We start from the raw sequence: 24,454 nt of genomic DNA on the forward strand, positions 1-24,454 counted from the left end.
TGGCTCACTGACTAGACCGGGTGAGCATGCACAACCACTGGGAGGACACAAAAAACTGAATTACGCGTCGTTTTATTTGAGCGGTGTCGCCAGCGTGTGGCACCGCAACCACGAACGTGATCTGACGACGTGGACGGTCTTCAAGACTAACGTGATAGAGATATTTGGGCGCCCCGCTGTTCGCAAGCTCCGCGCCGAACAACGTTAGCGTGGCCGTGCGCAACAGTGCGGGGAGACATTTACAAGTTATATAGAAGATGTTGTCGACCTCTGCAACCACGTCGACATCCCTATCGGTGATGCTGAGAAGATCCGCCATTTCATAAAAGGCATTGAAGACGACGCCTTCCAGATGCTGTTGGCGAAAAATCCGTCGACAGTCTCTGAACTCGTCAGCCTCTGTGAAAGCTTCGATGAACTGCGCAAACAACGCGCAGCCACCCTCCAATCTACACCTCAGGCCACTTCAATGTCGTGCTTGGCTGCTGCCCCGGATAACACTTCACTGGTGCTACAGATCAAGGAGTTCGTCCGGGAAGAGGTGGCTCATCAGCTTTCCTTGATTCCACTTGCACACGGCCAGCCGAGTACTCCGTTGGCGCCCGCTCTCCAATCTGTCACCAAGGAGCAGGTAGCCGACCACATTTCGCCTTCTCTCCAGGAGGCTCCGATGGTCGTTCCCCTGACGTATGCCGAAGTCGCGATGAGGCCTGCGCCACAGACCTACGGCACCCTTCGCCCAACTTTGCGCCCACCCGTATCCCCTCCAGTCCGTTTACTGGTGCACTATGTACGACCTCAAGACCATTGGCGCATGCAAGACAACCGTCCGATTTGTTTTTATTGTGGCCATGCTGGACACGTGGCACGTCACTGTCGCCTGCTTACACCGAACGTCCCCAAAAATGTGCGTCCATACGCGCCATGTTTCCAACAACGCCGCAACTATTCGGACACCTTTGAATCTCCTCCTGCCGTCGACACCGCATTCTCCGTCGCTCGCCGTTCACGTTCTCCTCGCCGCCGCTCCCTTTCCCCCATGCACCGGCGGTGGAGCCCTTTGCGACAGGAAAACTAAAAATCGGAGTTCAGGTGGCGAGAACTGCGGCGTCAGCGAAATCTATAAGGCATCACACTTCCCCGAAGAATGTCATGGAAGTCGCAATGGAAGGAACATTGACGCTAGCACTTGTCGACACCGGCGCTGCACTTTCAGCGATAGATGCCCGTATTTGCCGCAGGATCGGAAAAGTGACGACGCCACTTTCTGGACTGTCTCTTCGAACTGCCAACGCGCAGCACGTTGAGCCATCCGGCGCCTGCACTGCTCGCGTCGTAATTCAAGAGGTCCTCTATATCATAGAATTTATCGTGTTGCCATCATGTTCACACGACGTCATATTAGGTTGGGACTTTCTCTCCACACATCATGCGATCACTGACTGCGCCCGCGCCGACATCGAGGTGTTGAAGTTTTCGACCGGTATTATCACTGACCATAAGGACCATTGTCGCAAAATAGCTGTTTCAGAAGACACCGTCATACCTGCCTGGTCTTCGACTATTGTCAGTATCTCTTGTGACTCTGTAGATGACGGCACCGTATTCACTCCGTCTGAGCTCTTGGTTCGCCGCCGTTCACTGCCAATGCCGTTCACTGTCCTCGAGTTCAAAGTGGGCGTCTCTCTCATGTGCGTCTCAAACCCATCGGCTGAACGAATTACTTTACGCCGCCGTGAAAGCCTTGGCAGAGCAGAGCCACTGACTTCATCTTCAATATTTGACACGATGGATGACTCCACTTATATTGCTGCTCTCGAGGAATCGCGTCCACAGTCACTGCCGCGTTCTTTTACGCCAGCTATTGCCAGTGACCTTACGACGACGCAGCGCGACGAACTTCTTCGCTTGCTCCAAGGCTTCTCTTCCTCCTTTGATTGCTAAGCAACATCACTCGGCCGCACAACGACTGTTTCGCACACTATCGACACTGGGAGCCACGCACCAATTCGACAGCGTCCCTACCGAGTATCGGCGACTGAAAGACGCGTTATCAATGACCAGGTGAACGATATGCTCAATCGCGGTGTCATTCAGCCTTCTAGTAGTACCTGGGCATCACCAGTCGTCCTAGGTAAAAAAAAAAAGAAAAGACGGCACCATACGATCTTGCGTCGATTATCGAAGGCTTAACAAGTTTACCTGAAAGGATGTATACCCGTTGCCGCGTATTGACGACGCACTTGACTGTTTGCAAGGAGCGGAGTTTTTTTCCTCCTCAGATCTCCGCTCTGGCTATTGGCAGGTGCCCATGGCTGACGCTGACTTTTCTAAAACCGCGTTTGTAACACCAGGAGGCTTGTATGAATTCATCTGTAATGCCGTTTGGTGTCTGCAATGCGCCCGCCACCTTCGAACGCATGATGGACGGCATCCTACGCGTCCTGAAGTGGCATACTTGTCTCTGCTACCTCGACGACGTTGTCATCTTTTCCCCTGATTTTCCGATCTGTCTTTGGCGTTTACATCAAGTTTTGAGCTGTCTCCGGAATGCTGGTCCCCAGCTTAACCTAAAGAAAGTGCCGATTTGCAGCTCGAAAACTGACTATATTAGACCACGTTGTCTCCAAAGAACGCATTTTTCCTAATCCTGCTAAACTTCGCGCCATATCCGTATTTCCGAAGCCCACTAACTTGAAAGCACTACGCAGCTTCATTGGCCTATGCTCCTGCTTTCTAAGTTTCGTTCGCAATTTCGCTACTGTGATCGCACCACTAAACCAACTTCTCCAAGGCGACAATGAACTTTCTGCTTGGTTGGAAGCCTTTGATGATGTCTTTACGACTCTTCGTCAGCTACTCACGTTTCCGCCAATCTTGCGCCATTTTGATCCAAGCGCACCTACAAAACTTCACACTGACGCCAGTGGTGTCGGCCTTGGTGCCGTGCTCGAACAACGCAAGAACACTAATGCCGAATACGTAGTTGCTTATGCCAGTCGTGACCTCACGAAACCTGAGGGCGATTACTCAGTAACAGAAAACGAGTGCCTGGCTATCGTATGGACTCTTCAAAAATTTTGCCCATATCTCTACGGTCGACGCTTTGATGTGGTGACGGATCATCCCGCTCTTTGCTGGTTGTCTAACCTAAGAGACTGTCGGCCCGCCTCGCTCGGTGGGCCCTCCAAGTTCAGGAATATGATATCCGTGTCGTCTATCGCTCTGGATGCACACACCCTGACGCCGATGCCATCTCGCTATCCTCAGTTACTTCAGCCAGCAGCACTTCTACCTACAGACATGACATCTCGCCACTTGACATCCTAGACATGGCTTCGGAGCATCAAAAAGACCCATAGATCGTCATGATATTCGACTTTTTGTCAAATCCTCCGGTAACATCGGCAGCTCGAGCGTTACGCCGACAGGCGCAGCATTTCACAATCCGCGACGGACTTTTATACCACCGCAACTACCACAATGACGGCCGCAAATGGCTTTGTAGTGCCTCGCCAGTTACGAGAAGATTTATGCTCCGCTTTTGAATCTGACCCGCAGTGTGGACACGGCGGAGTGTCAAAAACCTACACATGGCTTCGCCTACGATATTATCGGCGAGGGATGTACACTTTCGTCCACAAATACGTACGCTCCTGCATTGCCTGTCAGCGACGCAAATGTGTCCCGCATCTCTACGCCGCATCTCTCTAACCACCTCCCTGCCCAGCTCAGCCATTTGACCGTGTCGGCATTGATATATACGGGCATCTTCAGTCTACTGGTGCTGGCAACCGATGGATTGTTGTCGCCGTAGATAATCTTACTCGGTATGCTGAAACCACCGCCTTGCCTGCCGCATCAGCAAAAGACATCGCCTCGTTCATTCTAGAAAACTTCCTTCTCCGCCATGGCGCACCTCGTGAACTGTTGAGCGATCGAGACCGCGTATTCCTCTGGGACATCCTGCAGTCACTCCTATCTGAATGCCAACTTATTCACCGCACTACTACTGCTTATCATCCACAGACCAATGGCTTAACAGAACCATTCAACAGAACTCTTGGTGACATGCTATCAATGTATGTTGCATCTGACCACTCCAACTGGGATTTTGTACTTCCGTTTGTCACTTACGCATATAACACTGCCTCTCAAGCTACTACCGGATTCTCTCCATTCTTTCTGCTGTATGGCCGCCATCCCTCCAGCACCATTGATACGGTTCTCCCGTACCGGCCGGGCCCTGCTCAATTCTCACCTCTTTCTGCGGTTGCTCAGCAGGCCAAGAAATGCCGACAACTGGCCCGTTCTTTGACGTCTGCTCAATAGTGCCGCCAAAAAGAGCGTAATGACCTCAATCCTCCCCTTCACCCCTTCCCGGTCGACTCACTCGTGTGGTTTTGGCTCCCGCCTGCTGCTGCTCCTGGCCTTTCATCCAAGCTCCTCCCGAAGTACCACGGGTCGTACCGCGTGGTTGCGCAAACATCACCAGTGAACTGCGTGGTCGAACCCGTATCGCCATTTCCCGAACTGCATCGTCGGGGGCGAGAGACTGTCCACATTGACCGGCTGAAACAGTATTGCGATCCGCCCACCTCTTCCTAGGTCTCCAGGATGGCTACTCTTCAATTCCGGGGGTGATTGTGACGAAGAAGATCTGCAGGCTGAAAAGCCCCGTTAACATCGCGTGGCTCGTACCCAGTTCGTTCGCTGGCTGCGCCCTACCTGCTGGTGCTGAGTTTGTCGCTGCCGCTCTACGAGCCGAATAAACCCCCTTTACAATATATACAGTCCACTTGCGTTCTACTGGATGACTGACGCTGCCTTGACTTCTTCTCCAAAGGATGGGCGATGGTTGGCCATATCTCTATTCGAGACATTCAAGCACTGCGCTTAAGGCGTCCAGTACTTTCAGTGCACTTCGAGCAGACGTGGTTCCAAGGCTCGACAAAATCACTTGAATGGCATCAATTAGGGCACCTAGCATCGAAATAACTTGACGATCTGCTTTGAGCATGTCATCAGCAGCAGGAGTAGGCTCCCGAGCGGGCTTGACAATCTGTGGTTCTTTGGGGAGTTGCTGGCTCGGCAGCGCAGACCATTCTTCTTGAAAAGATTACTTTGATCTGCCTGTTTTGTACTGTTCAGCCCCTTTGTGGCCTGAATGGGGAATCAAGGGAGCGACAATGGAAGGGCCCCTCTCCTTTCGTGTGTCTGCCTTTTTTGAGGAAGTTCCGTGACGCCAACACCGACGCCGGATCGTTTCAGAAGCCCCCCTGTATCTCAAATTGTCCCGAACCATTTGCTTGAGAACAGCGACCTCTTTCTTGATGCGAGGGCAGTCCCTAGGCGAGGCAGCATGGATCCCGTTACAGTTGCGGCACTTTAGGACAGTAGCCCGGAAAGTGTCCTCCGCGTGAGGTTCAGCACACCGAGGACACAGTAACGAGCTTGGACAGACAACCTTGACTTCTTCAAGCCTAAAGCAATGATTACATCGAAGAGGCTTTTGTACGAATGTTCGAACAGGGTGTCGGAAGTGACCGACTTTGACGTGAGATGGTATCCAGTCTCCTTTGAAAACATGTTTGACGCAGCTCGACGTTCCAAGGCGGCCCACATGCGTGATGACGACATCCTCACTTGCTGGTTTGACGAGGACAGACAACTCTGCGTTGGGAATGGCGACATCATTGTCACAAATTACACCTGCTGTGGATGCAAGTTCTATCGGGTTATAAAAACGCAATTTGATGCGTCCTATCACGGAGGTTTGCTTCAGTTTTTGAGTGCACGCCCGTTGGAAACATCGATTACGAGGACATCTTTTCGCGTACTTATCCGAATGTCCTTAATTTGTCCTTTAAGAAAACAGAGTTCTTGCCCGTTGAGCAATCGGAGATTGCTTGAGGGTTCCTCGGGCACGAACACGATAGCGTGAGGGCAGCGTTCAGGCCTTGACTTCAGAGTCGCCGTGCTCGCTTGCGTTGATATATTCGCGTTGACAATCGTCCGTTTGGCCGTCTTTCTGCGGACAGAGATCAAGCTATCATCCCATGAGTGTTCACCCGACACGGAGTATAGCTCAGTGTCCTCGGTTTCACTGAGCATATTTCCGCTCTTCCTCGTGAAGGACGGCCGTGATGACTTCTGGCCAGGAGGGCCTCTGGAAGGCTCCACGTTCATGGCCACAAGACCGGGAGCCGAGGCACCAGGAAATTCCCAAGAGTTCGCCAGAAACCAGAGAACACAGATAGGAGCGTTCTACCAAGAAGTCACTTCTTCGTTGTAGTTTAACAAGCGCCACAAGCTCAGCGTTCCTCTGAGCGCAGTTGCGGATTTCGCAACCTCTACACTCCGGGCCTTATCCAATTGTCTTCCCAACGTTCTCGCTACGGTCGTGGGAAATACATCTATTCACATAAGCAGAGCCTGGCACTTTGTGGAACCTATGAAGGAGGTAGCCGTATGGAGTCACGAGTGCATCGTCTCGTTTGACGTCATCTCGTTATTCGCAAGTGAGCCTATAACGCAGTTGCTGCTGCATGAGTCCGTTCTAACGAAGACACAAAATCCTGAGCGAGAGGACCAGCCTATAAACATCGACAAACGGGGCAATTGGTAAAGTTTGTCCTTCACCGTATACCGAAGCCTACGCACACAGGCCGGTACCTTGATGTCAATTCTAATCATCCCGTGGCTCATAAGAAAGTGGTTGCTTCATCGCTGTGACGCGTGCTACGCGGATCTGCGCTGAGAAAGACGGCCTGCAATCCGAGCTCAAGATGGTACAGCGGGAACTTTCCAGAAATGGCTACCCCGACCATTTTGTGGCAAGAACTGAAAAGAAAGTTTTGCAGCCAGTGACAGCTAATCCGAAGATTTTTTCCGCCAGCGCAGGCATTCCGTACGTTCGCAGGATAAGCGAAGCTTTGTCCTGCGTGTTTGCGAAGTACAACTTGCGCATTGGACTCTTGCCAAACTCCATGATACGGAACATGCTCGTGAACGTTAAGGTCCGCCTACCAGATATCAACTTACCTGGGGTTGTCTACCGGATTCCTTGCGGCGGTTGCCGCCAGGTATATATAGGCGAAGCTGGCCGGTTCACACGTCGATACAGGGAGCATCAGCGTGACGTCAGAAATGAAGACATCGCTTCCAGTGTGCTTGCTGAGCATGCGCGCACGTCCGGACATCACATTGATTGGTATAACAAGGCAATTTTAACCAAAGAACGAAGTCTGACAACGCGGCTTCTTCTTGAGTCATCCTTCATCGAATCGACAACCAGAAACATGAACCGAACCGCAGGAATCACGCAAATAATCTACAATCAGTCATTACATCACAAACATATTTTTTTAATATTCCACTACTCGTCTTGTCCGCCTCATTGTGAACAAGAAACCCGTATGGGTTCCGAAACGTCTTTCTTTTTGTTTGCCTTGGTCAGTGACTGCAAACCATTTTTACTTCAATGCCTTACCAGACGAATTTTCGTCGAAACCTTGACTATGTCTACGATTGCTTTTGCGTCATAAAGAAATCGGAAGTGGGCACCTTTCTCGCCCATTTGTCAATCTCAACTAAAGTAAGCAGTAGGTGATCCAGTTTGCCGGGAATATCGCTTGCTGCATATTTTAGTCCGGCGACATGATGAAAGAATTATGTTTTCCATGAATAGAAAACTGATGCCCACCGGCTGGGGCTAGCAGTATAGTTCCCACCACCTTGCAGCCCGAAATCAATGCCTCGGTGATTTCAATGCTTTCTTTTGGCACAAATACGATCTGCGCATCAGAATAGCACAGAAAGAAAGAAGAAAGCACCGTAACCACAGAGCTAAGGAAAAACGCGCGTACAAAAGCCTTCATGCGCCGTGTGTGGCATCGACAAGGTCGTCCGCCCATTCCTTCCTGTACCCCCCTTTTGCCGGCGACATAGAAGACAAAGTCAGTCCGCCGCGTCGCCGTTTCGTATGTTTCCGGAATTAGCGAACAGCTTTTGAATGTGACGGCGAAAGAAAGTGCCAAGATAGCGCACAGGCTATTGTCGATGCTCGCCAGGCTGCTCCCGCGGTCGGAGGTCCAACCGTCCAAGGAGAAATGCCAGGGGATTTGTTCACCAAGTGCCGTGTTCAAAGTGTCCCGCCATTCCCACCTGTGAAACGAATAGCTTTTCTGACACAACCCGCCGGCACACGAACGACGTGTGGGAACTTGAAGCATACAGTACCACTCTCACTCAGCACTGCAAGAAAAGCGATCGCGTGATGGATTCTGACCGTGCCTGTGTCATCGACATCAAGACAAACCCAGCAAGAAATCCCTTCCTTGAGTCGTGGCACATTCGAAATATTCCCGGCAACATGAACCAGTCGCGGCGACGCTCCCCCCGTGTGCGTCCACTGCCTTCGCGAAGGTACGGAGAAGAGGAATCAGCAACATAAACACAGGAGCCCAAATGAGGATCTTCCTTCGGCCGCTTCAGCCACACACTTCAAGTACCGAACAGGATGTAAAACGTCGGGATCTTTTTACTTTGGCTGAAGTAGCTCCCGCCTCTAAGATTTCCCCTCAGTCCAGACATATCTCTGTCCAAGGTACCTTTTAAAGGTCAGGTATATCGAATGCGGCGCTAGTCTTAGGATTTCTGCTAAGCAGACGTGAATTACTTCCCGGCTCTAATTCCGCAATCACATGTGCCAAAAAGTGTATATCGAAAATAAAACTAATGAGCAGATTGTAGCTAATTGGCCAAATTATCTTCCATTTTTCTTGCTGCTAATGTGTTCCTAGCCACGTAGCCTAGCTACAAAAACAGCCGAAGCCAAGGTGTGGCAGTTTCTTGTCAAAGAGTTTTCCCCGTAAAGTTAAACACTTGCCTTATAATCTGGTAGAAGTGGCGGTTTGTTCAAGTCGTATTTTAACGCGAAAGGATGCATAGCTGCTGATGGTGATGTGAAAAAAGCACAGACGCACGCCGGACGCTCATTACGCTGCATTGATCTCGGTGTACTGTCACGCACGTGGCATGCAAATATAACGAGTTTGCGGGAGTACTGCTCAAAGCAGGCTGTTAACAGATTTTTGGCATTTGAATGCATACCTAAGGAAGCAAGACGGAAATGAGGTGATAATGTAAGGGACATCTTTCTACGCCTACAATATTTTAAAACTATGTTCACTGTAGTTTGTGGTTGTGGACATGCAAGCTGATGTGACGTGAGCGATCACCACAGAAATTTCTGTAGAACTGGACGTCACAAGCGCATATTTCACGAGAATTTGCTTCTAAACATAAGAATCCCTCAGAAATGGAGCCAAGCATAATGTCCGACAATTAAATTGTTTCTGGAATGTTTCACATGAGCAGTCTCATTTTTGCATTCCATAAAACTGAATGTTCCTAGATAACACTGGCATAATGCATGACGATGCAGCTCAGGAAAGAGAGAGATAGAGATGCAAATGAGAGAAAGGCAGGGAGGTTAACCAGAGTGAAAGCCTCCGGTTTGCTGCCCTGCACTAGGATAAAAGTGCACGGATGGTTCTTTTTCTTTTTTATTTTGCCACAAAACCTATCATCACAAAAGCGAATCGACAACATCGGTGCAAACGTTTAAGGTGAATATGTGTCGTCCAAGTCATCATGTCTTTCTCAAATGAGTAGAAGGTAAAAATTATCCTTGCCTTGGGAGCTGCAAATGACAACAAGAGGAAAGCCGCAAATATGTATCAGTCATGGAAGTGTGGCGGTAGGCCAAACGCTTCAACTATAATCAGAAATGATGAAAACCTGAAACAAATCGGCAGCTTCGAGAAACAGTGGTGTACGACTCCATCTTTCCGCCCTAGTCTATGCATGGATGGTCTAGCATTTATTGCATCAAACCATCATGTTAGCGTGCGGGATGTGGCCGCCCAGATACTGATTCCCAAGTCATCAGTTTGCAGGATTCTAAACAACGGCCTTTACCCCATACCACCTTTGCCAGCACCTATGCTTGAAAGATAGGGACCTGTAGAATTGTCTAGATTTCTCCAGTTGGGTCCTCACAAAAGCCGATGACTCACCGGGCTTCTTGAGCAACATCATGCGCACAGATGAAGCGAATTTTCACAGTAACGCACAGGTAAATTTCCATAATGCCTACTATGAGAGTGACTACAATGCATACTGGTCAAAGCGCCATCGGTACCAGTACCAGCGGTAGTTCAATGTGGGGTGTGGAATTTACCCATGCTATAATCTGGACCACCTTCTTTGATCACGCACTGGCTAGACAGCGTTAGGTAAACGAAAGCTTTGAAGTGGTGGATTAATTTTCAGTAGAGACCCACTGTCACGTCTTGACTTATCTGGTATCATAAGAAAGAGCACCAGCACACAGCAGCAGCCGAGCCCGAAACTGGCTTGGTACGACTTTTCATGCGCCATAGATTGGAACACACGGGCCTGTAAATTGGCCGGCTAGGTCACCTGATCTCTCCCCACTCAATTTCATTCTTTGGGGTTATGTGAAAGATCGGGCTTACATGATCGAGGCGGATGTCAGACTAGATTATGACAACGATAACCGATGTCTGCCGTAGAATTCGAGCATCGACCACCAAGAAAGCTACTGAAGATGTGATAAAGCGGACTCAGTACTGTCTAACATTAAAAGGAGACCTATTCGAACACGTCCTCTAGGTAGCGGCTGGTGTTCAACGGCATTTACGAATTCATAGATAATAAGGGCACACTGAAAGCTGATTTGTTTTCTTTTTGTTTGTTTTTTTGTGTAGGCTTCCCGATTGCCAATTTGGCTCATTTAGGAGTGGTTATTTACTTTCTTGAACGCATCTGCTTTGCCATTTCTCATTTCGCGGGTCGGTTCCCAGCCTCTTTATTTTGCTTTTATTTTATGCCATCAACTTGTTTTTGCAGCACGTATACACTCTCATGAAAACTAAAACCATCACTTTATTTTGGCTCTGGTCCGAAGCAAGCTTCTGGCGTGAAATATAGCTGTGCGCGCACTCTGTCGATGCGATGCGAGCAATGCCGGGATATTGAAACATGCTATGTCTATTACGTCGATTTTCGCGTTTCGTGTATGGTCAGAGCGGCGCTTCGGCCTCGTTATCAAAGGGTTTTTGTTACCAATGTGATCAGTCGGCCTTGAAAGGTAGATAAGTGTGATAATTTGTTAACAAAATGTCGTTTCATGTACTCAAGCACACAAGTAAGCGGACAGCCAATGCATTTCTCGGCAAAGTTCAGGAATTTTTATCTCGAAACTGGTGCCGTCCTGAGAATTCGTTCGAAGTGGATCCGCCTTACAAAATCCAATGCTAGAATTTGTAAATTGCAATATGGGTCATAAGATCCTTAGCTAAAAAGTTAATTAGTGTATTCTTGTTATTAGTCGATTTTGCATTTAAATTTCTTGTGCAAGTAGTGTCCGCCGCTTTGAGTATAGACCGACGCATAAGCTAGAATTAAGCTATCTGCCACAGACAACCTTTAACAAACTTTGAAGTGTTCGCTGCAACAGCTTACGTATATATCTATCTATATAGATATATCGTTATGGCCGAGGAAATCACACTGGCCCCGGTAGCAAAATGAAGAAAAAGAGTACGACGTACGTTGAATAAGCACAGTATATTTAACTGATGTTTCCGATGGTGGTAACTTTGACAAAGGCTGGTCCACCAGCCGAAACGTCAGTCAAATGTACTATGCTTATTTAACGTACGTCGTACTTTTTTTCTTCACACACACACACACACACACACACACACACACACACACACACACACACACACACACACACACACACACACACACATATATATATATATATATATATATATATATATATATATATATATATATATATATATATATATATATATATATATATATATATATATATATATATATGTGTGTGTAATCTGTCGTACCTTTTTCCCACGAACACATCAATACGACACATCTTTCACGGGATGCAGTCAATGCAGCACACAACGCAACGACAATGTAGATGCATGTCGTACTATGCAGCGCGGTACACTCGCCACATTCTTGGCACCATGTTCATGTTGTTGCTCAGTCGCTGTGACGCTTTCTTTCAGCTGATAGCAAAAAAAAGATTGATCGGGGCTGTGTGAAACTTCTTGGTGAAGGAACTCTTTCGCATTCTGACACAGGTTTGACCTCCTGTATAGAGCAAAGCGTCAAGAAGATACAGACCAAGTTAAATGGAGTGCAGGGCTGTTGCATTCATTACTGTCCTAAGTAACACTCAAACCAATTTTAAGGATATATTTAAAGACGACAACGACTAAGACACGGGGAAAGAAGTGTCAATTAGCAGTTTGCACTTAGGTATAAACTTCTACGAGAAAGAAAAAGTCGTTGTCATTGCAATTATTATGTTTTCTAACAATGACTTCAGGTGATAAGTTCACTTTTAGTGCCCTTTGTTTTACTTTTTACTGTGTGACTATAGGCCCAAGCTTGTTTACCCTATTGTAGTCCCTAAATATGTTCAGTATGCAGCCTTTTTTACATGCAGTTTTGATGAGCAAATCGTTAGTAGTGCTGGAACTTGAGCATGTTTAGGGGGCGTTGACTGATCAGAAAGCTCGCGCAGTATTGTAGCTTTCGGCGATATGAAAACGTAGCTCGTAAATCAGACTGGTGCTATAACGAACGTATCCCGCTGCTGATGAACGCAGCGAACTTATCAACCTCACTGCGGATTTGAATTTCTTGCGCCACAACCGCTATGCCGCATCGAAGCCACTGTGAGCATCCGTTTACAAAGTCGACCGCAGTCTAGCGCGACACGTTTTAGTGTTTAAGCAGCAGGCGGAAATCACGTGCTGTTACGTTGTACGTGTCGGCGAAAGCTGTACAACTCATGCGGTTACATTTGTTTATGTGGGCCCAACTGGCTTGCTTTGCTCTTTGCAAGCACCTCTACTTTGCAGCTGTGTTTCATCAACACGTGCGGTAAAAGGAGGGGCGGCTGAAGGCTATCACAGAGAGAAGATCGGAAAATCGGCGAGATATCTGCTTGCGACGAACGTGGCCATGAGCTGTGCGGCAAGTTCACCGTTTGCCGGAAGGCTTTAAGGCAGCGGTGGCGCACTGCGGCTCGCGTTGACACCCACCGATTGCTACGCAGGCACGAACGTCACTTATAAATCAGCTTCCGGTCAGCACACTGGGCTGGCCGATTCTAATGTACGAGCCCAGTGGTATTCGCTCCACTGCAGCTGCAGCACCGAAGTGCCGTAAGTTTCCACGATCCTTCACGTGCGGGTTTCCTTGGTTGGCGTTTACGACTTGACAATGCGGCTGCATACTTCGCAATATCAGTTTTTGGAGATAGCTTGAAGCATATTTCAGCCACGACCGTGCAAGGGTGAGTTATTTAAATTAGAGGCTAGGTCGACTGGTGCCAAGACACGACATGGATATCATCGCCAGGCTGCCCGAAGCCGAATCCCCTACTGGACTTACCTTCGAGAACCTGAGCCACCTGGAACGTGTATTCCGCGAAGCAGTCGGACCGGGACATGAGTTGAACCGTGAGCAGTTCCGACAGATCGTGCAGTCCCGCAACGCCTTCTTTGCCGAGCGAATGTTCCAACTGTTCGATACCGACAAATCTGGCACCATATCGCTGGACGAGTTCATGGCAGCCATGAAGCGCTTCGCCAAAAAGTCGCAGGACGACAAACTCACGATCCTGTTCCAGCTTTATGACGTCGACGGTGATGGTCTCATCCAACCGCAGGAACTGCGAGACGTGATGCGAGCGTGCATGGAAGAGAACGGCCTTCAGTTTACCGAGTACGAACTCGACGAGTTGACCAACGTGCTCTTCGAAGACGCCGACCGCGACGAAACGGGGTCTGTAACTCTGGACGAACTCCGCTGCCAGCTTCAGAGCAGGCCGGGTCTTTACGAGAACCTGACCGTCAGTGTGGAGCGCTGGCTTCTTCCGCCCTCAAGTCGCCGTTCCGGGAAACCAACGCTTGCGTCACGTTGGCCCAAGAAGCTTACGCGGATCTATGTCAGGAACAACGCAGTAAGCGTAGCTTTTTGCTTTTTCTTCTTCGCACTCCAGTTGACGGTGTTCCTAAGTCGTATGGAAGCTGAATCGATGAAACACCGGGATCTTAGAGAGAGCATCGATCGCTACTGGTTTCAAGTGCTAACCTGGCAGATGGGCGCACTGGCCGGTTTGAACCATTCCGGTGACAGTCACTATTTCAACACTCAAGACGGCGCCGAAGTCGAGTGGATGCCCGACGCGCCAACGATGGGTCTACACAGCAAGTACGAGCTGGTCGCCCGCGAGTTTGGCCAGCTCCTGAACTTCGTCTGCGCTTTCACGGCACTTCCAGTACTAAGACACTGTGTCACCTGGCTTCGTAGCCACGGTGCGGGCAGATTCCTGCCACTGGATAGCAGCATATATTATCACAAGCTGACAGGTTGGTGCATATTTGTGTATAGCGTTCTTCATACTGTTGCTCACGTGCTAAACTTTGTTCGCCTCTCTAAGGGCGACTGCCACATGCTGGCGCTCTACTTGTTCACGACCCATCACGACATCGGCTGGGTAGGCGGCACTGCGTCCCTGACCGGTTGGGTTCTTCTAGTTGTCCTCACTGTGATGGTCGTGTGTTCGCTGCCCTGCCTACGTCGCAGTGGCCGGTTCGAAGTATTCTACTTCACCCACCTGCTGTACACCGTCTTCTGGTCCGTCCTGGTGCTGCACGCGCCCAACTTCTGGAAGTGGTTCCTCGTCCCCGGTCTGCTGCTCGCGATGGAGATGTTGGCGCGTGCCTGCAGATTTTTCAGCTCGTACGGAATGACGACGGTGCTCAAGGGGGTCATCTTGCCCTCTAAAGTTATCCACCTAGTGCTGAAGAAGCCTCCCGACTTTGACTATCACCCCGGTGACTACATCTACCTGAACATTCCGTGTCTGGCGCGATTCGAGTGGCATCCGTTCACCATCAGCAGTGCGCCTGAGAAGGACGACGTCATATGGCTTCACATTCGCTCCTTCGGGGGCTGGACGAACCACCTTTACCAGTACTTCGACAACTTCAGGCGCGAAGCGTCTGAGCTTCCTCCATCCGGAAGGGTAAGTGAACAACGAAATTATTCTTCCTTCAGGGCGAAATGTAGACTAGAAGCTACATGATTTGTTTCGATGCTATTCAGGAATCCTGTGGTGTGGAGCATCTGCTTTGTTTCCGTCAAAAATAAGGGGCTACTGCTACCATAGAACTACGTGTTTCTCACTCTGAACAAGGTTATCCTACAGAGAATGGCATCAGCAAGCGACCATTGAGTATGCAGAACATGCTTAATCAGTTTGTTGCAGAAACAGTTCTGCTTCTACAAAGATGCCTACGGCTTCACTCAAATAGTTATTATTTTTTTGCTGTTGTCGTTTTTGCTGCATATTCCTGTATTAGTGAATCGGCGTAGTCTGAAGGTGAGATATCGCCATACATTTGCGCGAAGCACGAAAGTCAGAACTGGTGCCTACACAGCTGAAAAATAAATAAGAAACTAAAATGCCCACGAAATCTGACCGATGCTGTAATCACCCTCACCACCCGAAGACTCCCGTTTTTCTTTATCATCGAAGGCCCGCACATAGCATTGCGTCTTATTTTCGGACACGATACAGACACGCAAAACGTCGCGCGAGAGAAAAGTGCGTGACAAGTAAAACGACGCATTTTAAATGTTGCAAACGCAAGTGCAGTAAAGATGTAGTAAAATATCAATGAGAATGTGCATACAAAATTCGACTGCAAAATCCAAAAAAAAAAGCTCGTGTACCGTGCTTTAGGTGCATGTTAAAAACCCTGAGATGGCAAAAGAATCGGCGGCCGACCATGCCGTTTCGGGACGTTAAATCACGCAATAGCTCCAGAAGCTTCTTTCTTTCGCATACTCTGGTCTCATCCTTGCATTTCTATATCCGCTTCAAACCGCGGGTATGTCGTATATATTTCGCCTACGTAGGTGAGCGCCTCGGATTTGCGGTTGCGTTCACTGGACGGACTCGAGGGTGCCTACCTGGACAAGAACAGGCTCAGGGACTCGGAAAGCGTGGTGCTTATGCCTCGGGGCACGCAGCCCAGGGACAGCTGCGCCTTTCTGGACACCGGCCACGAACTGCAGGCCATCGTCGGGAGGGGCCTCGAGACAGGGGCGCGCTACGCGGACTACACAAGCCTGATCATCGCCAGAAACCCGTTGACGGTGCGTATCGACGGACCCTACGGCTCGCCTTCGAGCCACATCTTTCAGGCCCAGCACGCGGTTCTTGTCGCTGCTGGCATTGGAGTGACGCCGTTCGCGAGCATCCTTCAGAGCATCATGTACAGGTAAGCGTACCGTTGAAGAGGCACTGACGTCCTACTTAGGACTATTCACTCTTTTTTTGCATTAAGTGCAAAGTCCCAGACCTCGAAACACTAGGAAATATGGGGACAAGCCTCGGAGGACCATGCGTGCTCTTTACAATAGCTTCGCCACAACCAGCTTTGGTTTCGTTTCACAGGATGGTACTGCCTTGTGACGTCATGACACAGTATGCGGTCACGTGGGAGCCGGACTTTACGAACTCAAGCACACTGACTCCGCTCCGGCTCGTTAAGTTGCCTCGTATGTTGCTAATCATTGTGTGGAACGATGTAGCAGCAGAGCGATGCTGGAGCGAATGTCAAGATGCCTCAGCGGTCTGCTACAACGTGAGCAAAGCTATGTCAGGACGTCAGAACAGAGTAGAAAAGAAACGAAAACTTGCTTCAAGAAATCTGTTGTATTAAACTATTTTAGGACGCTGCAACGCTGGAATTGTTTTTCTGGAGTTTAGACGTACCAAACCTCTAAAAAAAGAAATTAAAGCAAAACCAGCAGGCTAGAGATATGTTGTTAATACCCCTGTAATGCACTGTTAGCCTTCCATTTAGTGTATGCTTACTCGTGCGAGCATATTAGAGCACAATCGGCCTTCGCAAGCCGAGTGTATTCAAACAAATAGTTGGAGCTGAAAAGCAGTACTTGAATTGGTATGGGGAGAGTCAAGCAGAAGTATTTTGCAATGTTGTAGAAAATGTTGCGCTTGTTATAAAAAATCTTGCAATAGAAAACGCAAAAGCTCGAGACGAGAAAGACTACTGATCGCAAGCCTCAACTGAGCTATTCTTGTCTGGCCCGTAGTATCATGGTTAGTTGTTTCTGATGGCGGAAAAGTTCGGTAGAGACGTTGCACGTGCGCGTTTGGACAATGCATCAAAATCGCTGTTCAGCACATGAGAGGAATAGTTCATGTTCAGAAAAACCGCATCTGTTTGGGTGGGTTTATTGAATGGCAGCTACTAATACTTTTGCTGCGGCTTCAGTTGACACTGTTCGGACGTACTACGCATTGGTAGGTGAAATAAAACACCTTTAACGTGCAATCCATTGCGTTGAAACGCTTGGCGCGTTTCCATTCTGCCGCGCACGCATGCCTTGAAAGGCGGAATAGATCACCCTTAACAATTTTTCATGTGCAAGCAAATACCCTGAGACATTTCTAATGCTTCGCATAGTGTAGCTGTCATCTACAGTTGAGTCTGCCGCACTGCTTACGCATTTTCACCGGTGGCTAAGATCCATAAGTTGCGGCTACATTCCGAAGTTGAGTTGTATAAATACATAGACTTACAGACAATGACATAGTTGCAACATGAACAAGTAATCTTTCAGACATATGTACGAGAATACGATTGATAGGCGACAAAGAGGCAGGTGTACATTCGTAAAGTACACGCTGCAGCAAAAAATACACAAATGAGGCCTTGAATATGAACGCTCAATGCAACTACATCCACTTGAACCAAGCACGTAAAGAAGCATAACGAAATTATCTTATCCGCGTGACGACATAGTGTAGTCATCCATCCATCTGGCTGCATTGTAGTACCGGGTAGATCGGTCAATTGTGCGAGTCTATAGGAGTAGCTCCCAGTCTGAGGCAAATAGTCAAGTTCGAAAACATTTACCCTCCGGACTTTTCGCCTTTGTTCCTGTAGGGATCCTATCTACTATTATCCCGGAAATTCATCCAGAAGCAATGAAATAAAGCACGAACTGCTCCTTTTACTCAATTCATTGTACTATGCAGATAGTCTGCACTCCTACACTGCTCTATTGTCTTTAACAGCTGATTCCCCTCGAAAGAACCACTCTCTGCGCCATAGCACTTCTCTCTTGATTGTCGACGTTTTGTTCTCTTCAAATAGGTATTACCAGGCACGGTCCACGTGCCCGCAGTGTAGCCACTGTTGGGTCGAGAAGCTCCCGAGCAGCGTGATGAAGCTTCGCAAGGTTGACTTCATCTGGATCAACCGCAGCCAACAGTCTCTCGAGTGGTTCGTGCGACTCCTAAGCGACTTGGAGGCCGAGCAGGCGCTCCTGGGGGACGTCCTCGAGCGGTTCCTGGACGTTCACATCTACATCACGTCGGCGCTGAGTCGTACGGACATGAAGGCGGTGGGTCTCCAACTAGCGCTAGACCTGCTGCACGAGAAGGACAAGCGGTGTCTCATATCGGGGCTCAAGAGCCGGACCCAGCCCGGCAGGCCCGACTGGGAAAAAGTTTTCCAGGGGATCAAGGAACAAAAGAAAGGGAAGGTGACCGTGTTTTACTGCGGACCGCCAGCGCTGAGCCAGATTCTGCACGATCACTGCAACCGGCACCAGTTTGCGTTCCGCAAGGAAGTATTTTAAACGAACCCAAATAGTGTGGTCGTGTATGTATTTTCTCGCTTTTATGGGTTGCGGCTGATGCCCTTGTAGCAAAAGCTGAACGACACCAAAAGCTGTTAATGTGCACTGTCATTTTACTGTCGCGTACGTTTTAAAAAATCCCTGATATATATTCGCGTTTTATTGCCGTTCGGTTACAACATTTTAGCAAACTGGTTGCGTTTATTGCACTGTTAACTAACACTAAGTGTTCAATTCTATTGTACAGATGTTCTTAGCTTCACACGATGAATTAAAGAATACGCTCAAAGTGTGTGGTTTCAACGAAACCAATAAAACTGTTATTCAAGAACGCTTTCTGTGATATTGCTACACTTCCTTTATCAGATGCCGTTCTATATTGCGGCTGCGAAGGCAAGAATGACAGTCTTCTTGATATAGCGCACCCAGCTTGGTGATAAAAAAACAAGGAAGGTTGTCTACAAATTGGCTGTCTCGCGCGACGGGCGCAGCATTGGCAGTAACACCAACGTTCAGCACTGGGTTCGAGCTCTTCGACCGGTGTTCTAACGATATGACGAGCGAGTTAGCGTGTCACAGCACTTGATGTGAGTACTGTTCTGTAGCAATAACAGCGTGACTGCGCGCTGGCAGCTAGCAGGTGCCTGGCAAAGCGGGCGGGATGAGAAGCGGCGTAGCAGGTGACGCACATCGATAATGTACGAGGTGCATCCAACAAAAAACCATCGGCGTTCAGCACCAATTGCAGTCATCCCTTAACGTCTATCATTTACTCTGGCCGTGCTCGCAAGCTCACATAAACTGCGAACAGGAGAAGCGCAAGTTTGAGCAAGCAATGCGGAGCGAAGAACTAGCTCCCCAACTCTGGGCCGTCCAGTAGGTCCACGACGCCGCCAGGAAACTCAACCTCCCGGTTCCGTCGTGTGAGACGTCCACTCCATGAGAGCCCAAAGCTCTCGTGGCCTGCAGGACCTCGAATAAAGTTGATTTCCTTCCTTCCTTCGTAGCTTCACGTTTACTATCCTCTCGAAACCTCTGCGTGCACCCTGGTATGGTATGCCACGGCCAGCACGGCCGAACTCGAACGTATCATCAACGCAGCATATGGCCGCGTTTTCCAGCCTTTTAGTTCCGCCGCCTGATTCCTGCCGCTCCTGCTAGTGGCGCGGGGACTCTGATTTAACCCAGGAACTTAGATGCAAGCCCTGTTTTAGGGTGGTGATCACACCAAAATTTTCACCGTTATTTACCGCCGAATTTGCTGAGTATCCATTTCGGTGCCCAATCTCGCTACAGGTCGCGGCGCATTCCTGCTTTTTTGTCGCGCTCTGATGCATACCCATGTTGGCGCACGATCGATTAACTTTGGTTTTCAACCAATGCCCACGCGAAACCTGCATACATCTATAAAGGAGTACTTACACAAAATTTCGGAGTTAACGTGTCAGTTCGATTTATGCGGGCACAAGCACACACTGTCTGCAAAATATCAATCGCGAATATATAGTTTAGAACGTGTTTAACATGGATGTTGAAGTACGTGCGCGCAGCCAACAGCAAAGCGCAGCACCTCGCGACATCAATATAAAGGAAGGATTGTAAACAACTGAAAAAACGCTACGTCACGAGGTCCTTTTGTTTTCGGGGTGAGCCCTGCGAGCAAGTATTTTGCCGCTCCGATGACCCAGGTGTGTTTATCTTTCTTTTTCGCGGCAGATGGCAGCGCAAAAACCGGCTAAAATTTGAGAAACGAAATAACTCGGAGTAAGGTGACCTCGAAAGTGTGTGCACGTTTTAAAACGTTTCGCGAAATAGTACATCGGTGGCGTGATTTTGATACGCAAGCGGTCAGCGCGGCCGCCGCTGCAATCGTCTTTGCGAAGCGGCTCCCCTGGCTAACGTGTTTTCTCATCGCTACCAACGGTTTCGGAAAAACTAATTGTATTCTCACTTACGAGCGACATAAATGTGCAGACGTTCATTGTGCTGACAAATAAGGTACTTTATTACGAGCTTCGGACAGATCGCAAGGGCCGTGGGCCTTGGATCCGACTGCCAGCTATCTAGGCCTATACCATACCATTTCCCAGCGATCGCCAGCTCTCCTGGCTTTCTAGTTCGCTACCATCGGCGTCGATAAGTGGCAGAAGGGGTCCGAGTTCGTGCGCACCGCTGGGGCTCGTAGAATGGACCCCGCTGAAGAGCAGCCAGATTTGCTCGTTTCATTTCGAGCGTGCCTGATATAGACAAAACCCGCCGAGCATAGAGCAGTCCGATGATCTTCCACGAAGACAACGTACCCCCAAGCCTGATGCTGTGCCTACTTTTACCCCGCCTTGTGTCCATGCTCCGGAATATGCTTCATTCCCAAGGCACCCTCGACCAATGGTTCGTAGAACTTGTAGCGCTGCGTACGCATATTGACAGCTGTCGCTGGCCGCACTTTTCGTGTCGCTGCGTTGTAGTGGATCCAGTCAAAAGCGGCTGGCCACGTCTAATACAGCAGCGAGTTCCGTCTGCAGGAAATAGTCGCCGCTGGAGGGTTTCGTTTTCTCGTTAGTTGCAGAAACATACGACATGTATTTCTCAACAAAATCGGGAAATTATTCCTTATAAAGAAGCCAACTTTAGTTGACAGAGGGACAAGAAAATTATGGCTGAAATGATGGGTTCAAGAAAAGTCACACTTTGGTGTTGGTATCATGACAATTAGCTTTGTTCTGATTATCGATTTTTTATGCTGAAGCGAATGAAACGACAAAGGCCCCTGAAGTGTTTGTTGTAGCGGTTTATGATCACTGGAGCCATCTGAAAATGATATCGGACACACGGTTTCGGGAGCTCTAAATAGTATCAAGTCTAAAACGTTAGTATTGTGGGTGGATTGGTCAATTACTTGAAAAAGATGATAGTGTAGAGTCAAGTCAATGAAATCGCTTGCAGCGCTACAAGAGGATGTCAACTGTGCTCAATAAATTTGGGACAAATTAATATCCCCCAGAAGGTAAACATTGCTAGATCTACATTTCTGGACGCAGATGATCAACAACGGAAACGCACATTTCCGAGGTGGCGATAACAGCCACCAATTAAAGTATTTCGACAAGCTGTTTCGCAAGCAGGCCAGGTAATCTCAAGGGAGGACGTGGTGTCAACTGGAAAAGAAGAAATACCTTTATTTACTGCAAGCAAAACACCGCCACCCGTATTATCAGTCAGGTCGTGCTGATATGTAGCATATCGGTCTATGTTGGGGAGAATTTCAGCATAGTGATGCTCTGATGCAAGCATGTTTCCGTCAAAGCAAACATGTGAGAAATGCTGCCTTCTATAAAACATAAAACAGGTCAGATAGCGCTTGTTCGGCATGCTACGTATGTTAGTATATGATAGCGTGACCAACAGAGCCGCTTCAACGGAGAGGGGAAGCTGAGGAACCCGAGAACCTGTAGCATTCTTTAGCTGTCTGCTACTCAGTACAATGGCGTCAGTTACAACATCGTCCACATAACCCTTGTTTCCAGCGCGCACTCTGTCAAAAGACAACTTGAACAATTCCTCCATGCTCTGAAGACCTTTGTTGATTCACCAATAAATACACCACACGCGCCGGGATAGCCACCGTACTATACAGCTTATGCAGCTAGAACCTACCCAAACCCAGGAACGGAGGCACATAAAGCCCCACTTTAAAATAAATTATTTATGCACTACTTACCCACATGCTGGAATCTGAGAAGCAAAGCTTTCGTAAAGCATTTAAATGAATGTCGTGCAATTGATTATTATTATTAGTGTGTTCAAATGGGCCGGTTGGTTCACCTTTAGAATAAAAACAGAAACAGCGCGACACAGGACGAGCGAGTAAAGAGCTCATGACAGAGCGCTGTCCTACGCTCCTTACTCGCTCGTCCTGTGCCGCACTCTTTCTGTTTTTATTTATTAATGATTATTCTACACCAGAGGGTTTACCCTCGTTGAAACATCCACGCGCCAGTTATCCTTCTTAGAGTAGGAGATGACCACACGCAAGATGGCTTTGTCAGATGACTACATATGACTTCAAAACCATACTTTCCTTCGCTCAAGTGCCATATTCGCATTCAGGAGCTAAGATAATGTAGGTCACGAAATCGTGACAAAAGGCTGGGAGTTAAGTTCAAGGGTAGTAACACTGAGACTAATCCTCATGGGGGCAAAACGATTTACGAGTAGAGAAAACACTGAGCGCTCAATCATCGCAGTAGTATTCCACATAAATGAACCCGGCATGCGCGCTTCACCTTCCGTGTGCTTGCAGAACTATTTGCAGGGCTTATGTTGCCTCACTCTTGTAAAACGCAGTATTTATGAGTGCCACACAGGAGAATCAAGAAAAACAGCGCGGCGCTTGAAGGGTGCGACAAGGTACAGGGCGACGCCGCGTGATGGCGCCACCAACTCGGGTGTGCTAAGATCTCTCTATAATTTTCAAGCTAGCGACATCTGCCGCGTGCGCCACCTAGGAAGTTCCTGTAGCAGGTGGCGCCCCCGCTAAAACGCGGCGCCGCGGCATTCGTGAGGTGAAAAAATATCTGCACTCGCACGGAAATAAAACCTACTGGTGCCTGACTGCGGTGAAAAACGAATGAAGAGCCCGAACTGCTAAATCTAGTCCGGCAATTTCAAACGAGCGCTGAAAAAAAAAAGAACGCTCAAGAGAGCGGAATGAGGGCTTGATCGCATCAATTCCGCATGTTTACATCTCGTTCGTTCGCGCTCAATCACCGCGCGAGCCTTGGGGATTGCTTGCGCTTATTCCCGTTTACTCTGTGAATTCATTTGCTTGTAAGTGTGCTGCGCACACACAGCGGTTACTTTGAACGAAGAATTCGTGTAAAAAAGAAGGCTGACAGTCGGCTTGGACCGAAAAACTTTCGACATAACTTCGCTGAACCGTGCGAGCCTCACGGCAACTTAACAACATCCTGTGTGTTTGTGGAAACGAGTGCGCCAATAACCTTCTTGCCGCTGAGTGTGTCTGTCGCGTAGCGATTACACGACGGCTGTTGTGTTTTGTGGTTCAGTGCTACGAGCCAGTGCAACTGTCGTGACATTTTGAAGCGCCGGTATGTATCGTGGCTGCGAGTCTCCACGATCGTATTAGGGCTGCCAGCGCGATCTAATCTCGCGTCACACCAACATCGAGCGCAGTGTGTGCGCGTGTGTGAATGCGGTTGACTGTTCTCGTGAACCGTGCGACGTCGCCTCGTAAACTTGAATCGTGACGCGCATTGTTGCGTTTATGCATTTTCGGCCCCCGTAGACCGCTAAAGCCCCGTAAGAATTAGAGGTACCTTATACGAAACGCACGCGGATTGGCCTAGCTATTACTGCACTGTGTTTTTCACAGCACTGCGTTTTGCTGGCGATCCGTGTATCGCTTCTGGCGTTTTTCTTATGGTATTTGCAGTTGTCTGTTTTTCGTCAGTGAAATGCCATCGCCGATTAATAATAATATTTGAGGTTTTACGTGCCAAAACCACTTTCTCATTATGAGGCACGCCGTAGTGGAGGACTCCGGAAATTTTGACCACCTGGAGTTCTTTAACGTGCACCTAAATCTAAGCACACGGGTGTTTTCGCATTTCGCCCC

General features: G+C 48.7%; 1 protein-coding gene across 1 annotated transcript; it reads left to right on the forward strand.

Moving 5' to 3' along the window:
* The first annotated feature begins 12,941 nt into the window (after window positions 1-12,941).
* Nox (NADPH oxidase) lies at window positions 12,942-19,152 on the forward strand. Its single transcript, XM_070540832.1, has 3 exons — window positions 12,942-15,166; window positions 16,063-16,427; window positions 18,333-19,152. Exons 1-3 carry the CDS (start codon window positions 13,478-13,480, stop codon window positions 18,817-18,819), a joined length of 2,541 nt encoding a protein of 846 aa, XP_070396933.1. The 5' UTR covers window positions 12,942-13,477; the 3' UTR covers window positions 18,820-19,152.
* The last annotated feature ends 5,302 nt before the right edge of the window (window positions 19,153-24,454 follow it).

Source organism: Dermacentor albipictus, chromosome 6 (assembly GCF_038994185.2).
Source record: "Dermacentor albipictus isolate Rhodes 1998 colony chromosome 6, USDA_Dalb.pri_finalv2, whole genome shotgun sequence".
Taxonomy (NCBI): domain Eukaryota; kingdom Metazoa; phylum Arthropoda; class Arachnida; order Ixodida; family Ixodidae; genus Dermacentor; species Dermacentor albipictus.

What these genes read in the sequence shown, in the direction of transcription:
- Nox (XM_070540832.1), top strand. Translation starts at nt 13,478, where the DNA reads ATGGATATCATCGCCAGGCTGCCCGAAGCCGAATCCCCTACTGGACTT. An exon ending in AGCTTCCTCCATCCGGAAGG is followed by an intron (nt 15,167 to 16,062) that starts GTAAGTGAACAA and finishes TCGCCTACGTAG; the next exon opens with GTGAGCGCCTCGGATTTGCG. An exon ending in CTTCAGAGCATCATGTACAG is followed by an intron (nt 16,428 to 18,332) that starts GTAAGCGTACCG and finishes CTCTTCAAATAG; the next exon opens with GTATTACCAGGCACGGTCCA.